The 18,306-nt window shown below is 44.8% G+C and overlaps 1 protein-coding gene across 2 annotated transcripts in view; it reads left to right on the top strand.

Moving 5' to 3' along the window:
* LOC109907312 (protein FAM83H) overlaps positions 1-18,306 on the top strand; it is a 37,533-nt gene that overhangs the window by 1,742 nt on the left and 17,485 nt on the right. The window contains exons 1-3 of one of the 2 annotated variants that reach the window (XM_031793209.1): positions 15,469-15,508; positions 17,063-17,218; positions 17,367-17,501. In XM_031793209.1, coding sequence (XP_031649069.1) covers positions 17,096-17,218; positions 17,367-17,501 — 258 coding nt within the window. In that variant the 5' untranslated portion in view covers positions 15,469-15,508; positions 17,063-17,095. Of the gene's footprint in view, positions 1-15,468; positions 15,509-17,062; positions 17,219-17,366; positions 17,502-18,306 lie in introns of those variants that run through there. The other variant, XM_020505202.2, reaches the window with a different exon arrangement.

The following is an 18,306-nucleotide window of genomic DNA, read 5'->3' as shown; positions in this document are numbered from 1 at the left end:
AGTAGCACGCGCTCCACCCAAAGCCAATTACTCCTTTGTCACATAGCCCATCTGTAAATAGCCCATCCAACTACCTCATCCTCATACTGTTATTTATTTTATTTATTTTGCTCCTTTGCACCCCAGTGTCTCTACTTGCATACTCATCTTCTGCACATCAATCACTCTAGTGTTTATTGCCTTTACCTCCCTTATCCTACCTCATTTGCACACACTGTATATAGACTTTTTCTATTGTATTATTGACTGTATGTTTGTTTATTCCACGTTTAACTCTGTGTTGTTTGTGTCGCACTGCTTTGCTTTATCTTGGCCAGGTCGCAGTTGTAAATGAGAACTTGTTCTCAACTAGCTTACCTGATTAAATAAAGGTGAAATAAAAACTAAAAACTTGCCCCACAAGCATAGAGTTGCTGGTTCAAACCTCGCTTCAGCAGACTGCTCCCCCTCAGTCGCTTCAATATATGTATGTATGTGCTTTGGCCTCCGAATCATAACTTCTATACCATACAACATTAACTCTAGAATATGTACAACCTACACACTTGTAAACTTAATCTAAGTTTTCAGTCTTTATATTACAAAATAGTGGATTTGCAGATTGGAATAGCACATTTGTTTGTGTGTGTGTGTGTTCATGTTTTCCTGTTAGACCATTATGCTCTCAAGGCTGCACCCTTTGTTTGCATTGTCTTAATAAGGGTCAATGTCTATCCGTGTGCGTTCTCGTGCTTACGAGAATTCATTCTATCCCTTTGTGTACTTGTAGTATCTGACCTTGAGTCATTGTACTGTATGTGGTGCTGTTGTCTTTTCAGTCAGACAGTGATGATATCCTGATGATACAGGACAGGTAGATGTACTTCTGTCTGTGTCTCAAATTACACTCTAATTCCCTATGAAGTGCACTACTTTTTGACAGAGCCCTATGTGAATTACGATGGGAATAGGGTGTCATTTCAGATCTGCCCGTGTGAGTGCCAGTGATGATATAGAGAAGGACAGGTACCCCTCCCCCCTCTCTCTCTCTCTCGCCCTGTACTATTCTCACTGACCTATTTAAACGACTAACTGTAGAATCCACCTGAATCGGTATGCAGGATCAATCTGTGTGTTTGTTTAGTGAGGCGTGTTCGTGTGTGTGTGTAATTGTACAGGTTCTGTCTCCTCACGCTGTGTTCACCCAATTCAAATATTTTTTCTACTAATTTGTCTTTTGACCAATCACGTCAATATTTTTCATAGCGGATCTGATTGGTCTACCTCTGTTTGCACAGGCAGTCCAATTCATATATTTTCTGCACCAATTGGTATTTTAACCGATCACATAAGATATTTTCACGTCAGATCTTTTGCAGAGGTGATCTGATTCGTCAAAAGAACAATTAGTGCAGAAAATATCAGAATTGGGCTGCCTGTGTAAACACAGCCTCAGTTAATTGTTCACGTGTTGAGACAGAGACAAATGTTCCCTCTGCCTCTCTCTTTAATTCCCTCTCTATCCCTCACTCCCTATCATGCTCCCTCCCTCTATCTCTATCAATCCTCCTCTCTCTTTTTCTTTCTCCTGCCTTTTCTCCCTTGCCCCCTCTATCATTCCCTCTCCCTCTGCCTCTTTCCCCCTCCATCATTCCCTCTCCCTCCCCCTCTTGCCCCCTCTATCATTCCCTCTCCCTCCCCCTCTTTCCCCCTCTATCATTCCCTCTCCCTCCCCCTCTTGCCCCCTCTATCATTCCCTCTCCCTCCCCCTCCCCCTCTTGCTCTCTCTATTTTCCTCTGTCCCCCTCTCTCCCGAAGTTCACACAGGAATGCTGGGAATGACTGGTCGGAACGTTGAACGAACAAGCATGGGTTCGGCAACTCTGAGTCAGACAGTGATGATAGATATAACTATATAGCCTGGAGTGGAGGTTTGGTTCTTAAATCCTCCTGAAGTGGTTTATGGCTTCAAACCCATTCTGTTTCCTGCCCTTTTCTGAGAAACACATAACAAACACACGCGCGCATGCACACGCAGACACACACACATGCACACACACACACAGTTCCTGTCATTAATCCTGTGTCACCACTTGAGGTAAAAAGTTGTTGTTGCCACAACAAACAAATAGATGTTCCGTGTGTGAATGTGTCTTGTTAGACAGGTACATCAGACACTGTCAGCACTGGATGTTGTCATGCATCTGTCTGTAAACCAATCAGTGTGCCCCTTGTTCCAGTAAAACAGCATGTGATTGGCTTAACCTAATCTCAACCCAATCAGCACACACGTACAAACACACACACACGCACAGCTTGTGGAAGATATCTCAGGTGTACAGTGTTTGTTGTGTAATTTCTACCTGCCTTCAGGTCAGGATGAGTAACCCCACCTGTACAGTTACTCTCTCACTCTGATCTAACAACTTACCTCAGAGGATAGGTTAGTGCAGGTCTTAACCAAATATGACAAAGACATCCTGTGATTTGAGAGTCGGAATATTTAATGCCTTGAGGTAATGTTATCCTTGGAGCACAGACTCATGCAGGCTAGGCCTGTGGGTAGCGTTAGCCAACAGACAGTCACTGTGCAGGATGTAGCATGTTAGCCGTAGGCTAGCAGTCTTGACTAGCAGGCGAGTCACAGTGCTGCTGCTGAGTAAACTACAGCCAGCTTTTGATCCAGTGGGCAGGGCTATAACGTAACTGGTTACTATGGTTACCTATAGCTCTAGGTGTGTGTGGAAGTTTACAAAACACATGCACACTCATCAGACAGCTAATCACCACACTATAGGCTACAAAACAACCCATCCACTCACCCACACACCCAGATGCACACCCACATTTTAATAGACGCTCTTATCCAAAGTGACTTACACCTCCACCATCTCGCATCTTCTTTGGAGGACAAAGGTTTTTTGTTACATAAACATTTTACACACATTTTACATACAGTACCAGTCAAAAGTTTGGACACACCTACTCATTCAAGGGTTTTTCTTTATTTGTACTATTTCCTACATTGTAGAATAATAGTGAAAACATCAAAACTATGAAATAACACATATGGAATCATGTAGTAACCAAAAAGTGTTCAACAAATCCAAATATATTGTAGATGCTAGATTATTCAAATAGCCACCCTTTGCCTTGATGACAGCTTTGCACACTCTTGGCATTCTCTCAACCAGCTTCATGAGGAATGTTTTTCCAATAGTCTTGAAGGAGTTCCCACATATGCTGAGCACTTGTTGTCTGCTTTTCCTTCACTCTGCGGTCCGACTTATCTCAAAACATCTCAATTGGGTTGAAGTGATTGTGGAGGCCAGGTCATCTGATGCAGCACTCCATCACTCTCCTGCTTGGTCAAATAGCCCTTACACAGCCTGGAGGTGTGTCTTGGGTCATTGTCCTGTTGAAAAACAAATGATATTCCCACTAAGTGCAAACCAGATGGGATGGCATATCGCTGCAGAATGCTGTGGTAGCCATGCTGGTTAAGTGTGCCTTTAATTCTAAATATATCACAGACAGTGTCACCAGATTTGGACTCATCAGACAAAAGGACATATTTCCACCGGTCAATGTCAATTGCTCTTGTTTCTTGGCCCAAGCAAGTCTCTTCTTATTATTGGTGTCCATTGGTAGTGGTTTCTTTGCAGGTCAGGGCTTTGTGATGGCCACTCCAATACTTTGACTTTATTGTCCTTAAGCCATTTTCCCACAACTTTGGAAGTATGCTTGGGGTCATAGTCCATTTGGAAGACCCATTTGCAACCAAGCTTTAACTTCCTGACTGATGTCTTGAGATGTTGCTTCAATATATCCACATACTTTTTCTCCCTCATGATGCCATCTATTTTGTGAAGTGCACCAGTCCCTCCTTCAGCAAAGCACCCCCACAACATGATGCTGCCACCACGGTGCTTCAAGGTTGGGATGCTGTTCTTCGGCTTGCAAGCCTCCCCTTTTTCCTCCAAACATAACGATGGACATTATGGCCAAACAATTCTATTTTTGCTTCATCAGACCAGAGGACATTTCTCCAAAAAGTACAATCTTTGTCCCCATGTGCAGTTGCAAACCATAGTCTGCCTTTTTTATGGAGGTTTTGGAGCAGTGGCTTCTTCCTTGCTGAGCAGCCTTTCAGGTTATGTCGATATCGGACTCGTTTTACTGTGGTTACAAGGTCCTTTGCTGTTGTTCTGGGATTGATTTGCACTTTTCGCACCAAAGTAAGTTCATCTCTAGGAGACAGAACGTGTCTCCTTCCTGAGCAGTATGACAGCTGCGTGGTCCCATGGTATTTATACTTGCATACTATTGTTTGTACAGATGAATGTGGTATCTTCAGGCGTTTGGAAATTGCTCCCAAGGATGAACAATACTTAAAAAAATTTTTTTTTAGGTCTTGGCTGATTTCTTTAGATTTTTCCATGATGTCAAGCAAAGAGTCACTGAGTTTGAAGGTAGGCATTGAAATACATCCACAGGTACACCTCCAATTGACTCAAATTATGTCATTTAGCCTATCAGAAGCTTCTAAAGCCATGACATCATTTTCTGGAATTTTCCAAGCTGTTTAAAGGCACAGTCAACTTAGTGTTTGTAAACTTCTGACCCACTGGAATGTGATACAGTGAATTATTTTTTTTATAAAAAAAAAAACGTTTTAATATCTTTTTACCCCTTTTTCTCCCCAATTTCATGGTTTCCAATTGTTGTAGGAGCTACTATCTTGTCTCATCTCCCGTACGGGCTCAGGAGAGACAAAGGTTGAAAGTCATGCGTCCTCCGATACACAACCCAACCTAGCCGCACTGCTTCTTAACACAGCGCGCATCCAACCCGGAAGCCAGTGTGTTGGAGGAAACACTGTGCACCTGGCAACCTTGGCTAGCGCGCACTGCGCCCGGCCCGCCACAGGAGTCGCTGGTGCGTGATGAGACAAGGACGTCCCTACCGACCAAGCCCTCCCCACGACGCTAGGCCAATTGTGCGTCGCCCCATGGACCTCCCGGTCGCGGCCGGGTTACGACAGAGCCTGGGCGCGAACCCAGAGTCTCTGATGGCACAGCTGGCGCTGCAGTACAGCGCCCTTAACCACTGCGCCACCCGGGAGGCTGATACAGTGAATTATAAGTGAAATAATCTGTCTGTAAACAATTGTTAGAAAAATTACTTGTGTCATGCACAAAGTAGATGTCCTAACCAACTTGCCAAAACTATTGTTTTTTAACAAGACATTTGTGGAGTGGTTGAAAAATGAGCTTTAATGACTCCAACCTAAGTGTATGTAAACTTCCCACTTCAACTGTATTTATCTATTTAATATACATACGCTATATATACAAAAGTATGTGGACCCTTTTAAATGAGTGGATTCGGCTATTTCAGCCACACCCATTGCGGACAGGTGTATATAATCGATCAAACAGCCATGCAATCTCCATAGACAAACATTGGCAGTAGAATGGCCTTACTGAAGTGCTTAGTGACGTCAAAGTGACACCGTCATAGGATGCCACCTTTCCAACAAGTCAGTTCTGCCTAGCTTGAGTTGCCCTGGTCAAATGTAAGTGATGTTATTGTGAAGTGGAAATGTCTAGGAGCAACAACGGCTCAGCCACAAAGTGGTAGGCCGCACAAGCTTTTAGAACAGGACCGGCGAGTGCTGAAGAACATAGCGTGTATAAATTGTCTGTCCTGGGTTGTAACACTCACTACCTAGTTAAAAACTGCCTCTGGAAGGAATGTCAACACAAGAACTGTTCGTCGGGAGCGTCATGAAATGGGTTTCCATGGCCAAGCAGCCGCACACAGCCGCACACAAGCCTAAGCCTAGCCTAACACACATTCACACCCACATATTTTACACTCTTATCCAGAGCAACTTACAGTAGTGAGTTCACACATTTTTTGTATTGGTTCCCCATGGGAACCGAACCCACAGCCCTGGCGTTGCAAGCACCATGTTCTAACAATTGAGCAACACAGTCAGTCTGTCAAGCCTGCAAGCTAAAGTCAGTCACAGCAGGTTTTCATGGTGATGTGAGCAAACAGGTAAAAACACTTCCTGTCTAGTTGACATGTTCAGACTCATGTTCAGATCATACCCAGTAAATGCCTCCCTATATAGTGTGCAGTAGAAGGAATATGGTGTAAGTTCAGATATGCCCAGTCTCCATATACCATGTACTGTTTCAGTTGGTTGATGTGAACAAATAAACATGTAATTGCACTGTAATATGTAACAGCACATGTATTTACCCCAGACAGGCACTGTAATATGTAACAGCACATGTATTTACCCCAGACAGGCACTGTAATATGTAACAGCACATGTATTTACCCCAGACAGGCACTGTAATATGTAACAGCACATGTATTTACCCCAGACAGGCACTGTAATATGTAACAGCACATGTATTTACCCCAGACAGGCACTGTAATATGTAACAGCACATGTATTTACCCCAGACAGGCACTGTAATATGTAACAGCACATGTATTTACCCCAGACAGGCACTGTAATATGTAACAGCACATGTATTTACCCCAGACAGGCACTGTAATATGTAACAGCACATGTATTTACCCCAGACAGGCACTGTAATATGTAACAGCACATGTATTTACCCCAGACAGGCACTGTAATATGTAACAGCACATGTATTTACCCCAGACAGGCACTGTAAAAAAACAACATCTAGTTGATTCAACAAATTATTATCCAGTAACTGGTTCCACAGCCTTTTAGTTTACTTAACTTTTCGGTCAAGTGTTACTTGAACTTTCTAGTTGGCCCAAACTTGAGAGAACTTAGGTCAGGGACACCCACAAATTCAAGTAGCGCTTTGAATGTTTTCTGCCATTACGAAAACGGGCTCAAATGAAGATCCTACATCTGTACCTACAGCCTGACACACCTGTAAGACATGTTTACTCAACACAACTATGGATGAACCTGTCTACACAGATCTCTCTCTCTTTCCTTCTTTCTCTCTTAATCTCTCTCTGTATCTCTTTCTGTCTGTCTCTCTTTTTTAATCCCGACCTGATTTAATATTCGATGAATCATCTGTATCATAATGGCATTGGCATTGCCATTCTAAATATCAGTATTTACTGTCATATTAATAACTACATCCTGTTGTTTACTGTAACTTCTGTTCAATCTTGTGCATATGTGTTACAGTAAACAGGTGTGTGTTTGTTAATGTAAAGTATGTACTCGTTACACCAGTTGTCAATGACTCAACAACAATACCTGAATTATGTTGATCGTCTTGATCTAGTCAGCATGTCTATCTGAGTGCACTGTCACTAAGAGTTCACTCTCCCTCTCGCTCGCCTTCTCTCTCTCTCTTGCCCTCACTCTATCCTATGACACATTTCTCTCTTTATAATCTCTCTTTCCTCTCCCTCTCTCTCTTTCTCTCTCTCTCACCCTCTCTCTCACCCTCTCTCTCTCTCTCACCCTCTCGCTCTCTCTCTCACCCTCTCGCTCTCTCTCTCACCCTCTCTCTCTTTCTCTCGCCCTCTCTCTCTCTCTCTCGCCCTCTTTCGTATTTCGTATCGGCCTAATCCTGCTCTGCATGCATTATTTGGTGTTTTACGTTGTACCCAGAGGATATTTTTGCAGAAATCTGCATGCAGAGTCTCAATTTGGTGTTTGTCCAATTTTGTGAATTCTTGGTTGGTGAGCGGACCCCAGACCTCACAACCATCAAGTGCAACGGGGTCTATAACTGATTCAAGTATTTTAGCCAGATACCTAATTGGTATGTCAAAGTTTATGTTCCTTTTGATGGCATAGAAGTCTCTTCTTGTCTAGTCTCTCAGCTCATTCACAGCTTTGTGGAAGTTACCTGTGGCACTGATGTTTAGGCCAAGGCATGTATAGTTTTTTTGTGTACTCTTGCGCAACGGTATCTAGATAGAATTTGTATTTGTGTTCCTGGCGACTGGACTTTTTTTGGAACATCATTATTTTTGTCTTACTGAGATTTACTGTCAGGGCCCAGGTCTGACAGAATCTGTGCAGAATATCTAGATGCTGCTGTAGGCCCTACAGTAGACATTTGTAGACAACAGTAGACATTTGACTTCAGATTCTAGTAGGGTGAGGCCGGGTGCTGCAGATTGTTCTAGTGCCCTCTCACTTTCATTGATATATACAGTTGAAGTCGGAAGTTTACATACACCGTAGCCAAATATATTGTTTTTCACAATTCCTGACATTTAATCCTAGTAACAAATTCCCTGTTTTAGGTCAGGTAGGATCACCACTTTATTTTAAGAATGTGAAATCAGAATAATAGTACAGATAATTGTAACGGGGTTCTTCGTTTGTAGAAGGAAGAGAGTCGGACCGAAATGCAGCGTGGTGGTTACTCATGTCTTTAATGAAGAAAAAACGGAACGATACGTGAAATAACTAAATAAATACAAAAACAACAAACGGAACGTGAAACCTAATACAGCCTATCTGGTGAACACTACACAGAGACAGGAACAATCACCCACGAAATAAAAAGCGAACTCAGGCTACCTAAATACGGTTCCCAATCCGAGACAACGAGAATCACCTGACTCAGATTGAGAACCGCCTCAGGCAGCCAAGCCTATACTAGACACACCCCATATCAACCACAATCCCAATGCCTACAAAAACCCCAATAGACAATACAATAACCCCATGTCACACCCTGGCCTGAACAAACAACTAAAGAAAAGACAAAATACTAAGACCAAGGCGTGACAGAACCCCCCCCCCCCCCTAAGGTGCGGACTCCCGGACGCACCTCAAAACCATAGGGAGGGTCCGGGTGGGCGTCTGTCCATGGTGGCGGCTCCGGCTCGGGACGTGGACCCCACTTCATTAATGTCCTAGTTCCTCCCCTTCGCGTCCTGGGATAATCCACCCTCGCCGCCGACCATGGCCTAATAGTCCTCACCCAGAACCCCACAGAACTGAGGAGCAGCTCGTGACTGAGGGGCATTTCGGGACTGAGGGACAGCTCGGGACTGAGGGACAGCTCGGGACTGAGGGGCAGCTCGGGACTGAGGGGCAGCTCGGGACTGAGGGGCATCTCGGGACTGAGGGGCAGCTCGGGACTGAGGGGCAGCTCGGGACTGATGCAGCTCGGGACTGAGGGGAAGCCCAGTACTGAGAGGAAGCCCAGTACTGAGAGGAACCCCAGTACTGAGATGAAACTCAGGTAGGTAGTAGGCTCCGGTAGATCCTGGCTGGCTGGCGGATCTGGAAGATTCAGGTTGACTAGCAGATCTGGAAGATTCTGGTTGACTAGCAGATCTGGAAGATTCTGGTTGACTAGCAGATCTGGAAGATTCTGGTTGACTAGCAGATCTGGAAGATTCTGGTTGACTAGCAGATCTGGAAGATTCTGGTTGACTGGCAGATCTGGAAGAGACTGGCTGACAGGCTGATCTGGAAGAATCTGGTTGACTGGCAGATTCTGGCTGACTGGTGGATCCTGGCTGACTGGCAGATCCTGGCTGACTGGCGGATCCTGGCCGACTGGCGGATCCTGGCCGACTGGCGGATCCTGGCCGACTGGCACTTCTGGCGGATCCTGGCTGACTGGCACTTCTGGCAGATCCTGGAAGACTGGTGGATCCTGGCTGACTGGTGGATCCTGGCAGACTGGCGAATCCTGGCTGACTGGCAGATCCTGTCCGACTGGCACTACTGGCAGATCCTGGCCGACTGGCACTTCTGGTGGATCCTGGCTGACTGGCACTTCTGGCGGATCCTGGCAGACTGGTGGATCCTGGCAGACTGGTGGATCCTGGCTGACTGGTGGATCTAACTGATCCTGACAGACTGGCAACGCTGGGCAGACTGGCGACGCTGGGCAGACTGGCGGCGCTGGGCAGACTGGCGGCTCCTTGCAGACTGACAGCTCCTTGCAGACTGACAGCTCCTTGCAGACTGGCAGCTCCTTGCAGACTGGCAGCTCCTTGCAGACTGGCAGCTCCTTGCAGACTGGCAACTCCTTGCAGACTGACAGCTCTGGCTGCTTCATGCAGACTGGCAGCTCTGGCTGTACCATGTAGACTGGCATCTCTGGCTGCTCCATGCAGACTGACATCTCTGGCTGCTCCATGCAGACTGACAGCTCTGGCTGCTCCATGCAGACTGACAGCTCTGGCTGCTTCATGTAGACTGACAGCTCTGGCTGCTCCATGCAGACTGACATCTCTGGCTGCTTCATGCAGACTGGCAGCTCTGGCTGCACCATGTAGACTAGCATCTCTGGCTGCTCCATGCAGACTGACAGCTCTGGCTGCTCCATGCAGACTGACATCTCTGGCTGCTTCATGCAGACTGGCAGCTCTGGCTGCACCATGTAGACTGGCATCTCTGGCTGCTCCATGCAGACTGACATCTCTGGCTGCTCCATGCAGACTGACAGCTCTGGCTGCTCCATGCAGACTGACAGCTCTGGCTGCTCCATGCAGACTGACATCTCTGGCTGCTTCATGCAGACTGGCAGCTCTGGCTGCACCATGTAGACTAGCATCTCTGGCTGCTCCATGCAGACTGACAGCTCTGGCTGCTCCATGCAGACTGACATCTCTGGCTGCTCCATGCAGGCTGGCAGCTCTGGCTTCTCCATGCAGGCTGGCAGCTCTGGCTGCGCTGAACAGGCGGGACGCACTGAAGGCCTGGTGCGTGGTGCTGGAACTGGTGGTACTGGATCGAGGACACGCACAGGAAGCCTGGTGCGGGGAGCTGCTACCGGAGGACTGGAGTGTGGAGGTGGCACAGGATGGGCTAGACCGTGAAGGCGTACTGGAGATCTTGAGAGCAGTGTTGGCACAGGACGTGCAAGGCTAGGGATGTGCACAGGAGGCCTGGTGCGTGAGGCTGGCACCAACTTCACCAGCCGACTAACACGCACCTCGGGACGAGTATGGAGCGCTAACCCAGGTGCCATCAAATCCCCGACACGTTCCGTCGGGCGAATTCCATGCAAAAAGCACCAACACAGCAACTCCCTCATTTCTCTCTCCTCCAATTTCCCCATTAACTCCTTCACAGTCTCTGTTTCGCTCACCTCCAACACCGGCTCTGGTTCTGGTCTCCTCCTTGGCTCCTCACGATAATCAGGGAGAGTTGGCTCAGGTCTATCTCCTGACTCAGCCACTCTCCCTCTGAGCCCCCCCCCAATAAATTTATTGGGGTGACTTTCGGGTTTCGCTCTGCGCCGCCGTGTCTGTTTCTCCAAATCCATTCACCTATAGCCCTCTTCGCACTGCTCTAGCGAATCCCAGGCGGGCTCAGGCACTCTCTCTGGGTCGGCCGCCCACCTGTCTATTTCATCCCACGTCGTATACTCCATGCTACATTCCTCCTTTCGCTTTTCCTGCTTTCGCTGCCTGTTACCACGCCGCTCGGTCCGTGTGTGGTGGGTGATTCTGTAACGGCGTTCTTCGTTTGTAGAAGGAAGAGAGTCGGACCGAAATGCAGCGTGGTGGTTACTCATGTCTTTAATGAAGAAAAAACGGAACGATACGTGAAATAACTAAATAAATACAAAAACAACAAACGGAACGTGAAACCTAATACAGCCTATCTGGTGAACACTACACAGAGACAGGAACAATCACCCATGAAATACAAAGTGAAACTCAGGCTACCTAAATACGGTTCCCAATCCGAGACAACGAGAATCACCTGACTCAGATTGAGAACCGCCTCAGGCAGCCAAGCCTATACTAGACACACCCCTAATCAACCACAATCCCAATGCCTACAAAAACCCCAATAGACAATACAATAACCCCATGTCACACCCTGGCCTGAACAAACAACTAAAGAAAACACAAAATACTAAGACCAAGGCGTGACAATAATTATTTATTTCAGCTTTTATTTCTTTCATCACATTCCCAGTGGGTCAGAAGTTTACATACACTCAATTAGTATTTGGTAGCATTGCCTTTAAATTGTTTAACATGGGTCAAACGTTTTGGGTAGCCTTCCACAAGCTTCCCACAATAGGTTGGTGAATTTTGGCCATTTCCTCCTGACAGAGCTGATGTAACATATTCAGGTTTATAGGCCTCCTTGCTCACACACGCTTTTTCAGTTCTTCCCACAAATTTTCTATAGGATTGAGGTCAGGGCATTTTTAAATGTTTTAATTTATTGTGAATTTTACCCCTTTTCTCCCCAATTTCGTGGTATCCAATTGTTAGTAGCTACTATCTTGTCTCACCACTACAACTCCCGTACGGGCTCGGGAGAGACGAAGGTTGAAAGTCATGCGTCCTCCGATTCACAACCCAACCAAGCCGCACTACTTCTTAACACCGTGCACCTGGCACCTGGCAACCTTGGTTAGCGTGCACTGCGCCCGGCCCGCCACAGGAGTCGCTGGTGCGCGATGAGACAAGGATATCCCTACCGGCCAAACCCTCCCTAACCCGGACGACGCTAGGCCAATTGTGCGTCGCCTCACGGACCTCCCGGTCGCGGCCGGTTACGACAGAGCCTGGGCACGAACCCAGAGTCTCTGGTGGCACAGCTGGCGCTGCAGTACAGCGCCCTTAACTACTGCGCCACCCGGGAGAGGTCAGGGCATTTTGATGGCCACTCCAATACCTTGACTTTGTTGTTCTTAAGCCATTTTGCCACAACTTTGGAAGTATGCTTGGGGTCATTGTCCATTTGGAAGACCCATTTGCGACCAAGCTTTAACTTCCTGACTGATGTCTTGAGATGTTGCAGGACATTTCTCCAAAAAGTATGATCTTTGTCCCCATGTGCAGTGGCAAACCGTAGTTTGGCTTTTTTATGGCGGTTTTGGAGCAGTGGCTTCTTCTTTGCTGAGAGGCCTTTCAAGTTATGTCGATATAGGACTTGCTTTACTGTGGATATAGATACTTTTGTACCTGTGTCCTCCAGCATCTTCACAAGGTCCTTTGCTGTTGTTCTGGGATTGATTTGCACTTTTCGCACAAAGTACATTCATTTCTAGGAGACAGAATGTGTCTCTTTCCTGAGCGATATGACGGCTGCGTGTTCCCATGGTGTTTATACTTGCATACTATTGTTTGTACAGATGAACGTGGTACCTTCAGGCATTTTGAAATTGCTCCCAAGGATGAACCAGACTTGTGGAGGTCTACACATTTTTTCCTGGACTCTTTAAAAAAAAAATCCCATGATGTCAAGCAAAGAGGCACTGCTTTTGAAGGCTGGTCTTGAAATACATCCACAGGTACACCTCCAATTGACTCATATGATGTCAATTAGCCTATCAGAATCTTCTAAAGCCATGACATAATTTTCTGGAATTTTCCATGCTGTTTAAAGGCACAGTCAACTTAGCGTATGTAAACTTTTGACCCACTGGAATTGTGATACACTGAATTATAAGTGAAATAATCTGTCTATAAACAATTGTTGGAAAAATTACTTGTGTCATGCACAAAGTAGATGTCCAACTTGCTAAAACTATAGTTTGTTAACAAGAATTTTGTGCAGTGGTTGAATAACTAGTTTTAATGACTCCAACCTAAGTGTATGTATTTTTCCGAATTCAACTATATGTTGAAAAGGGTGGGGGCTAAATCTGCATCCCTGTCTCACCCCACGGCCCTTTGGAAAGAAATGTGTGTTTTTTGCCAATTTGAACCACACACTTGTTGTTTGTGTACATGGATTTTATAATGATTTATGTTTTTCCCCCAACACCACTTTCCATCAATTTGTATAACAGGCCCTCATGTCAAATTGAGTCAAAGGCTTTTTTGAAATCAACAAAGCATGAAAAGACTTTGCCTTTGTTTTGGTTAGTTAGTTTGTTTGTCAATTAGGGTGTGCAGGGGGTGTACTTGGTCTGTCGTATGGTAATTTGGTAAAAAGACAATTTAACATTTGCTCAGTACATTGTTTTCACTGAGGAAATGTACGAGTCTACTGTTGATGATAATGAAGAGGATTTCCCCGAGGTTGCTGTTGATGCGTAGTTATTGGGGTCAAATTTGTCTCCACTTTTGTAGATTGGGGTGATCAGTTCTTGCTTCCAAATATTGGGGTTAGATGCCAGAGCTAAGGATGATGTTAAGTATAGCTAATTGGAGTTTGTTGTCTGTATATTTTATAATTTCATTGAGGATACCATCAATCAACACCAATGGTCTTTTTGGGTTGGAGGGTTTGTATTTTGTCCTGTAGTTCATCCAATGTAATTGGAGAATCCAGTGGGTTCTGGTAGTCTTTAATATTTGATTCTAAGATTTGTATTTGATCATGTATATGTTTTTTCTCTTTATTCTCTGTTATAGGACCAAAACGATTGGAGAAGCGGTTTACTCATACATCTCCATTTTGGTTAGATAATTCTTTGTGTTGTTTTGTGTTTTCCAATTTTCCCAGAAGTGGTGAGAGGCTATGGATTCTTCATTTACATTGAGCTGATTTCTGACGTGCTGTTCCTTCTTTTTCCGTAGTGTATTTCTGTATTGTTTTTGTGATTCACCATAGTGAAGGTGTAGACTAAGGTTTTCTGGGTCTCTATGTTTTTGGTTGGATATGTTTCTCAATTTCTTTCTTAGGTTTTTGCATTCTTCATCAAACCATTTGTCATTGTTGTTAATTTTCTTCTGTGTTCTGTTTCCTCATAGTTTTTGGGTAGGTTTCCACACTACATTCCTTCCATCTATAACATTTTTTAATATTATTCAGTTCCTTTGGCTTTTATGCCTCATGATTGAGTATTGCTCTGTTCAAGTAGACTGTCATTTTGCTGTGATCTGATAGGGGTGTCAGTGGGTTGACTGTGAATGCTCTGAGAGACTCTGGGTTGAGGTCAGTGATAAAGTAGTCTACAGTACTACTGCCAAGAGATGACCTACCATAGGAGTCCCCTCAAAGCCTAACAGTGACTATGTACATACTAGAGGTCAACCGATTATTGGAGGACCAAAAAAGCCGATACCGATTAATCGGACAATTTTTTAAATTTTATTTGTAATAATGACAAGTACAACAATAGTGAATGAACACTTATTTTAACTTAATATGATACATCAATAAAATCTATTTAGCCTCAAGTAAATAATGAAACATGTTCAATTTGGTTTAAATAATGCAAAAACAAAGTGTTGGAGAAGAAAGTAAAAGTGCAATATGTGCTATGTAAGAAAGCTAACGTTTCAGTTCCTTGCTCAGAACATGAGAACATATGAAAGCTGGTGGTTCCTTTTAACATGAGTCTTCAATATTCCCAGGTAAGAAGTTTTAGGTTGTAGTTATTATAGGACTATTTCCCTCTATACCATTTGTATTTTATTAACCTTTGACTATTAGATCTTCTTATAGGCACTTTAGTATTGCCAGTGTAATAGTATTGCCAGTGTAACAGTATGGCTTCCATCCCTCTCCTCGCTCCTCCCTGGGCTCAAACCAGCAACACAACGACAACAGCCACCATCGAAGCAGTGTTACCCATGCAGAGCAAGGGGAACAACTACTAGAAGGCTCAGAGTGAGTGAGGTTTGAAACCCTATTAGCGCGCGCTAACTAGCCAGCCATTTCACTTTGGTTACACCAGCCTCATCTCGGGAGTTGATAGGCTTGAAGTCATAAACAGCGCAATGCTTAACGCACAACGAAGAGCTGCTGGCAAAATGCACAAAAGTGCTGTTTGAATGAATGTTTACGTGCCTGCTTCTGCCTACCACCGCTCAGTCAGATACTTAGATACATGTATGCTTGTATGCTCAGTCAGATTAGGACACGCTTGATAATATCTAGTAATATCATCAACCATGTGTAGTTAACTAGTGATTATGATTTATTGTTTTTTATAAGATAAGTTTAATGCTAGCTAGCAACCTTGGCTTACTGCATTCGCGTAACAGGCAGTCTCCTTGTGGGGTGCAACGAGAGAGAGGCATGTCGTTATTGCGTTGGACTAGTTAACTGTAAGGTTGCAAGATTGGTTCCCACGAGCTGACATGGTGAAAATCTGTCGTTCTGCCCCTGAACGAAGCAGTTAACCCACCGTTCCTAGGCCGTCATTGAAAATAAGAATGTGTTCTTAACTGACTTGCCTAGTTAAATAAAGGTATAATAAAAAATAAAAAGAATTTGGCAAAAATGGCGCCCAAAAATACCGATTTCCGACTGTTATGAAAACTTGAAATCGGCCCTAATTAATCGGCCATTCTGATTAATCGGTCGACCTCAAGTACATACCCAGTGTGCGACAGAGCTGCAGGAGTTGTGACACATTTTTGTTGGTTATGTTGTTGTAGTTGTGCCTAGAGGGGCATATGTGGGAGGGAATGCTTTCGCCCTCTCTCTCTATCTTGCCCTTGTGTCTCTCTCACCCTATCTCTATCCTACGACCCATTGCTCTCTTTATAATATATTTCTCTCTACCTGCCCCTCTCTGTGTACAGCATGGGTTTTGTGTGCTGCTTTTTGATAGAGAGTGTTATCATAGAGTTTTCCCCAGAGGCGCAACCATTGACACTTCAGGGAACTCGTTGCGAAGCAGATTCGACAGACCAGACCGGAGTTTGCAGGTCAATGGGAGAAGTGAAAAATGTGTCCGTAGTTGTTAATTTTGTCGAAATCTAATGGCAGTAGATTGGAGCCAATGTCTTAAGTAGCTGAACCAGTCATTACAACAACATCGTGAAAGTGACAAACTGGCATGTACATTTTTTTTCTCCAAAACAACGGAGTGCCAGCCTGCACATGCGCAGTTCAGCACAACATGACCGTTCGACCTAATGATGTGTTTCTGCACATACTAGCCAATGTCACCAGGACATCGCCTACAAGTGTGATCAGGGATTTCTATTGGAGAAGCAGTTTTTGCATATCTTCATACTGTACTATCTTTGGTGTTATGTTGGTATACACAAGGCAACATATTGTTTTAGGAAGGGTGTTTTCTCTGTCACATGAATACACATCTTTGTTTAGGGTACTCTATCACTATAAGAGGAACCTTACTAAATCAAGTAAAAAATTATGGAAGCTACAATCTATCTGCAAAAAAATAATGTATACATTTTTCTCCGAAAGGTTTGATCCCTTCCCCCTAACCCCGACCCCATCATGGCCCACCGGTCCCAGAGTTCGGACATCGGGGACAACCCCCTGGACCCTAACTTCCTGCCCCCCCACTACAGAGAAGAATACCGTCTCGCCATTGATGCTCTGGTGGAGACAGACCTACAGGTACAGGAGGAATGTGTGTGTGTATATGTGTGTGTGTGGCATGCATGCCCATGTGTGTGTGTGTGTATGTATGTATGTATGTGTGTGTGTGTGTGTGTGTGTGTGTGTGTGTTTGTGTGTGAACTCAGTGTGTGTACTCTCTCTCCAGGGCTACTATGAATTTATTCAGAAAGCAGATGTGGTCAACTTTCTCTGTCAACCGGAAATCGAACACATCAAGACCACGATCCAGACACCCAACCAGGCCCCGACCTCGAACGTACCGGAGCTGCCCTATCATGAGGTAGCGTTAATAATGATAATGATTTATGACAGTCTGAGCTACATGAAGTAGTAAAAATGAGTGTTTTCAGGTGACAGGAGTCTGCAAATGATTTGATTGAGTGATTAATTAATTGATATCACTAAAATAGAGGTGGAGACTATTGTATACTATTGTCAAAACTACCAGTCAAAAGTTTTAGAACACTTACTCATTCAAGCGTTTTTCTTTATTTGGACTATTTTCTACATAATAGTGAAGACATCAAAACTATGAAATAACACATATGGAATCATCTGGTAACCAAAAAAAGTGTTTAACAAATCAAAATAAATTTTATATTTGAGATTCTTCAAATAGCCACTGTTTGCCTAGGTGACAGCTATGCACACTCTTGGCATTCTCTCAACCAAAGGGTCGGAAACTTTACTGTAAATTTCTGGAATTAATCCGGAAATTTTCCATTGGAAGTTGAGCCCTGGAATTTGGGGAATTTTGCTTAAATTCATCAAAAAATATAGCCAATGGCCTCAGTGGTTAAGGGCGCTGTACTGCAGCGCCAGCTGTGCCACCAGAGACTCTGGGTTTGCGCCCAGGCTCTGTCGTAACCGGCCGCGACCGGGAGGTCCGTGGTGCGCCGCACAATTGGCCTAGCATCGTCCGGATTAGGGAGGGTTTGGCCAGTAGGGATATCCTTGTCTCATCACACACCAGCGACTCGGTGTGGCGGGCCGGGCGCAGTGCACGCTAACCAAGGTTGCCAGGTGCACAGTGTTTCCTTTTGTGGGACACACATAAGACAATTGTAGGTCTTGTGGCATATTTT

Source organism: Oncorhynchus kisutch, linkage group LG17 (genome assembly GCF_002021735.2).
Source record: "Oncorhynchus kisutch isolate 150728-3 linkage group LG17, Okis_V2, whole genome shotgun sequence".
In the NCBI taxonomy this organism is placed as follows: Eukaryota; Metazoa; Chordata; class Actinopteri; order Salmoniformes; family Salmonidae; genus Oncorhynchus; species Oncorhynchus kisutch.
This window is presented reverse-complemented; position numbering and strand designations above follow the sequence as displayed.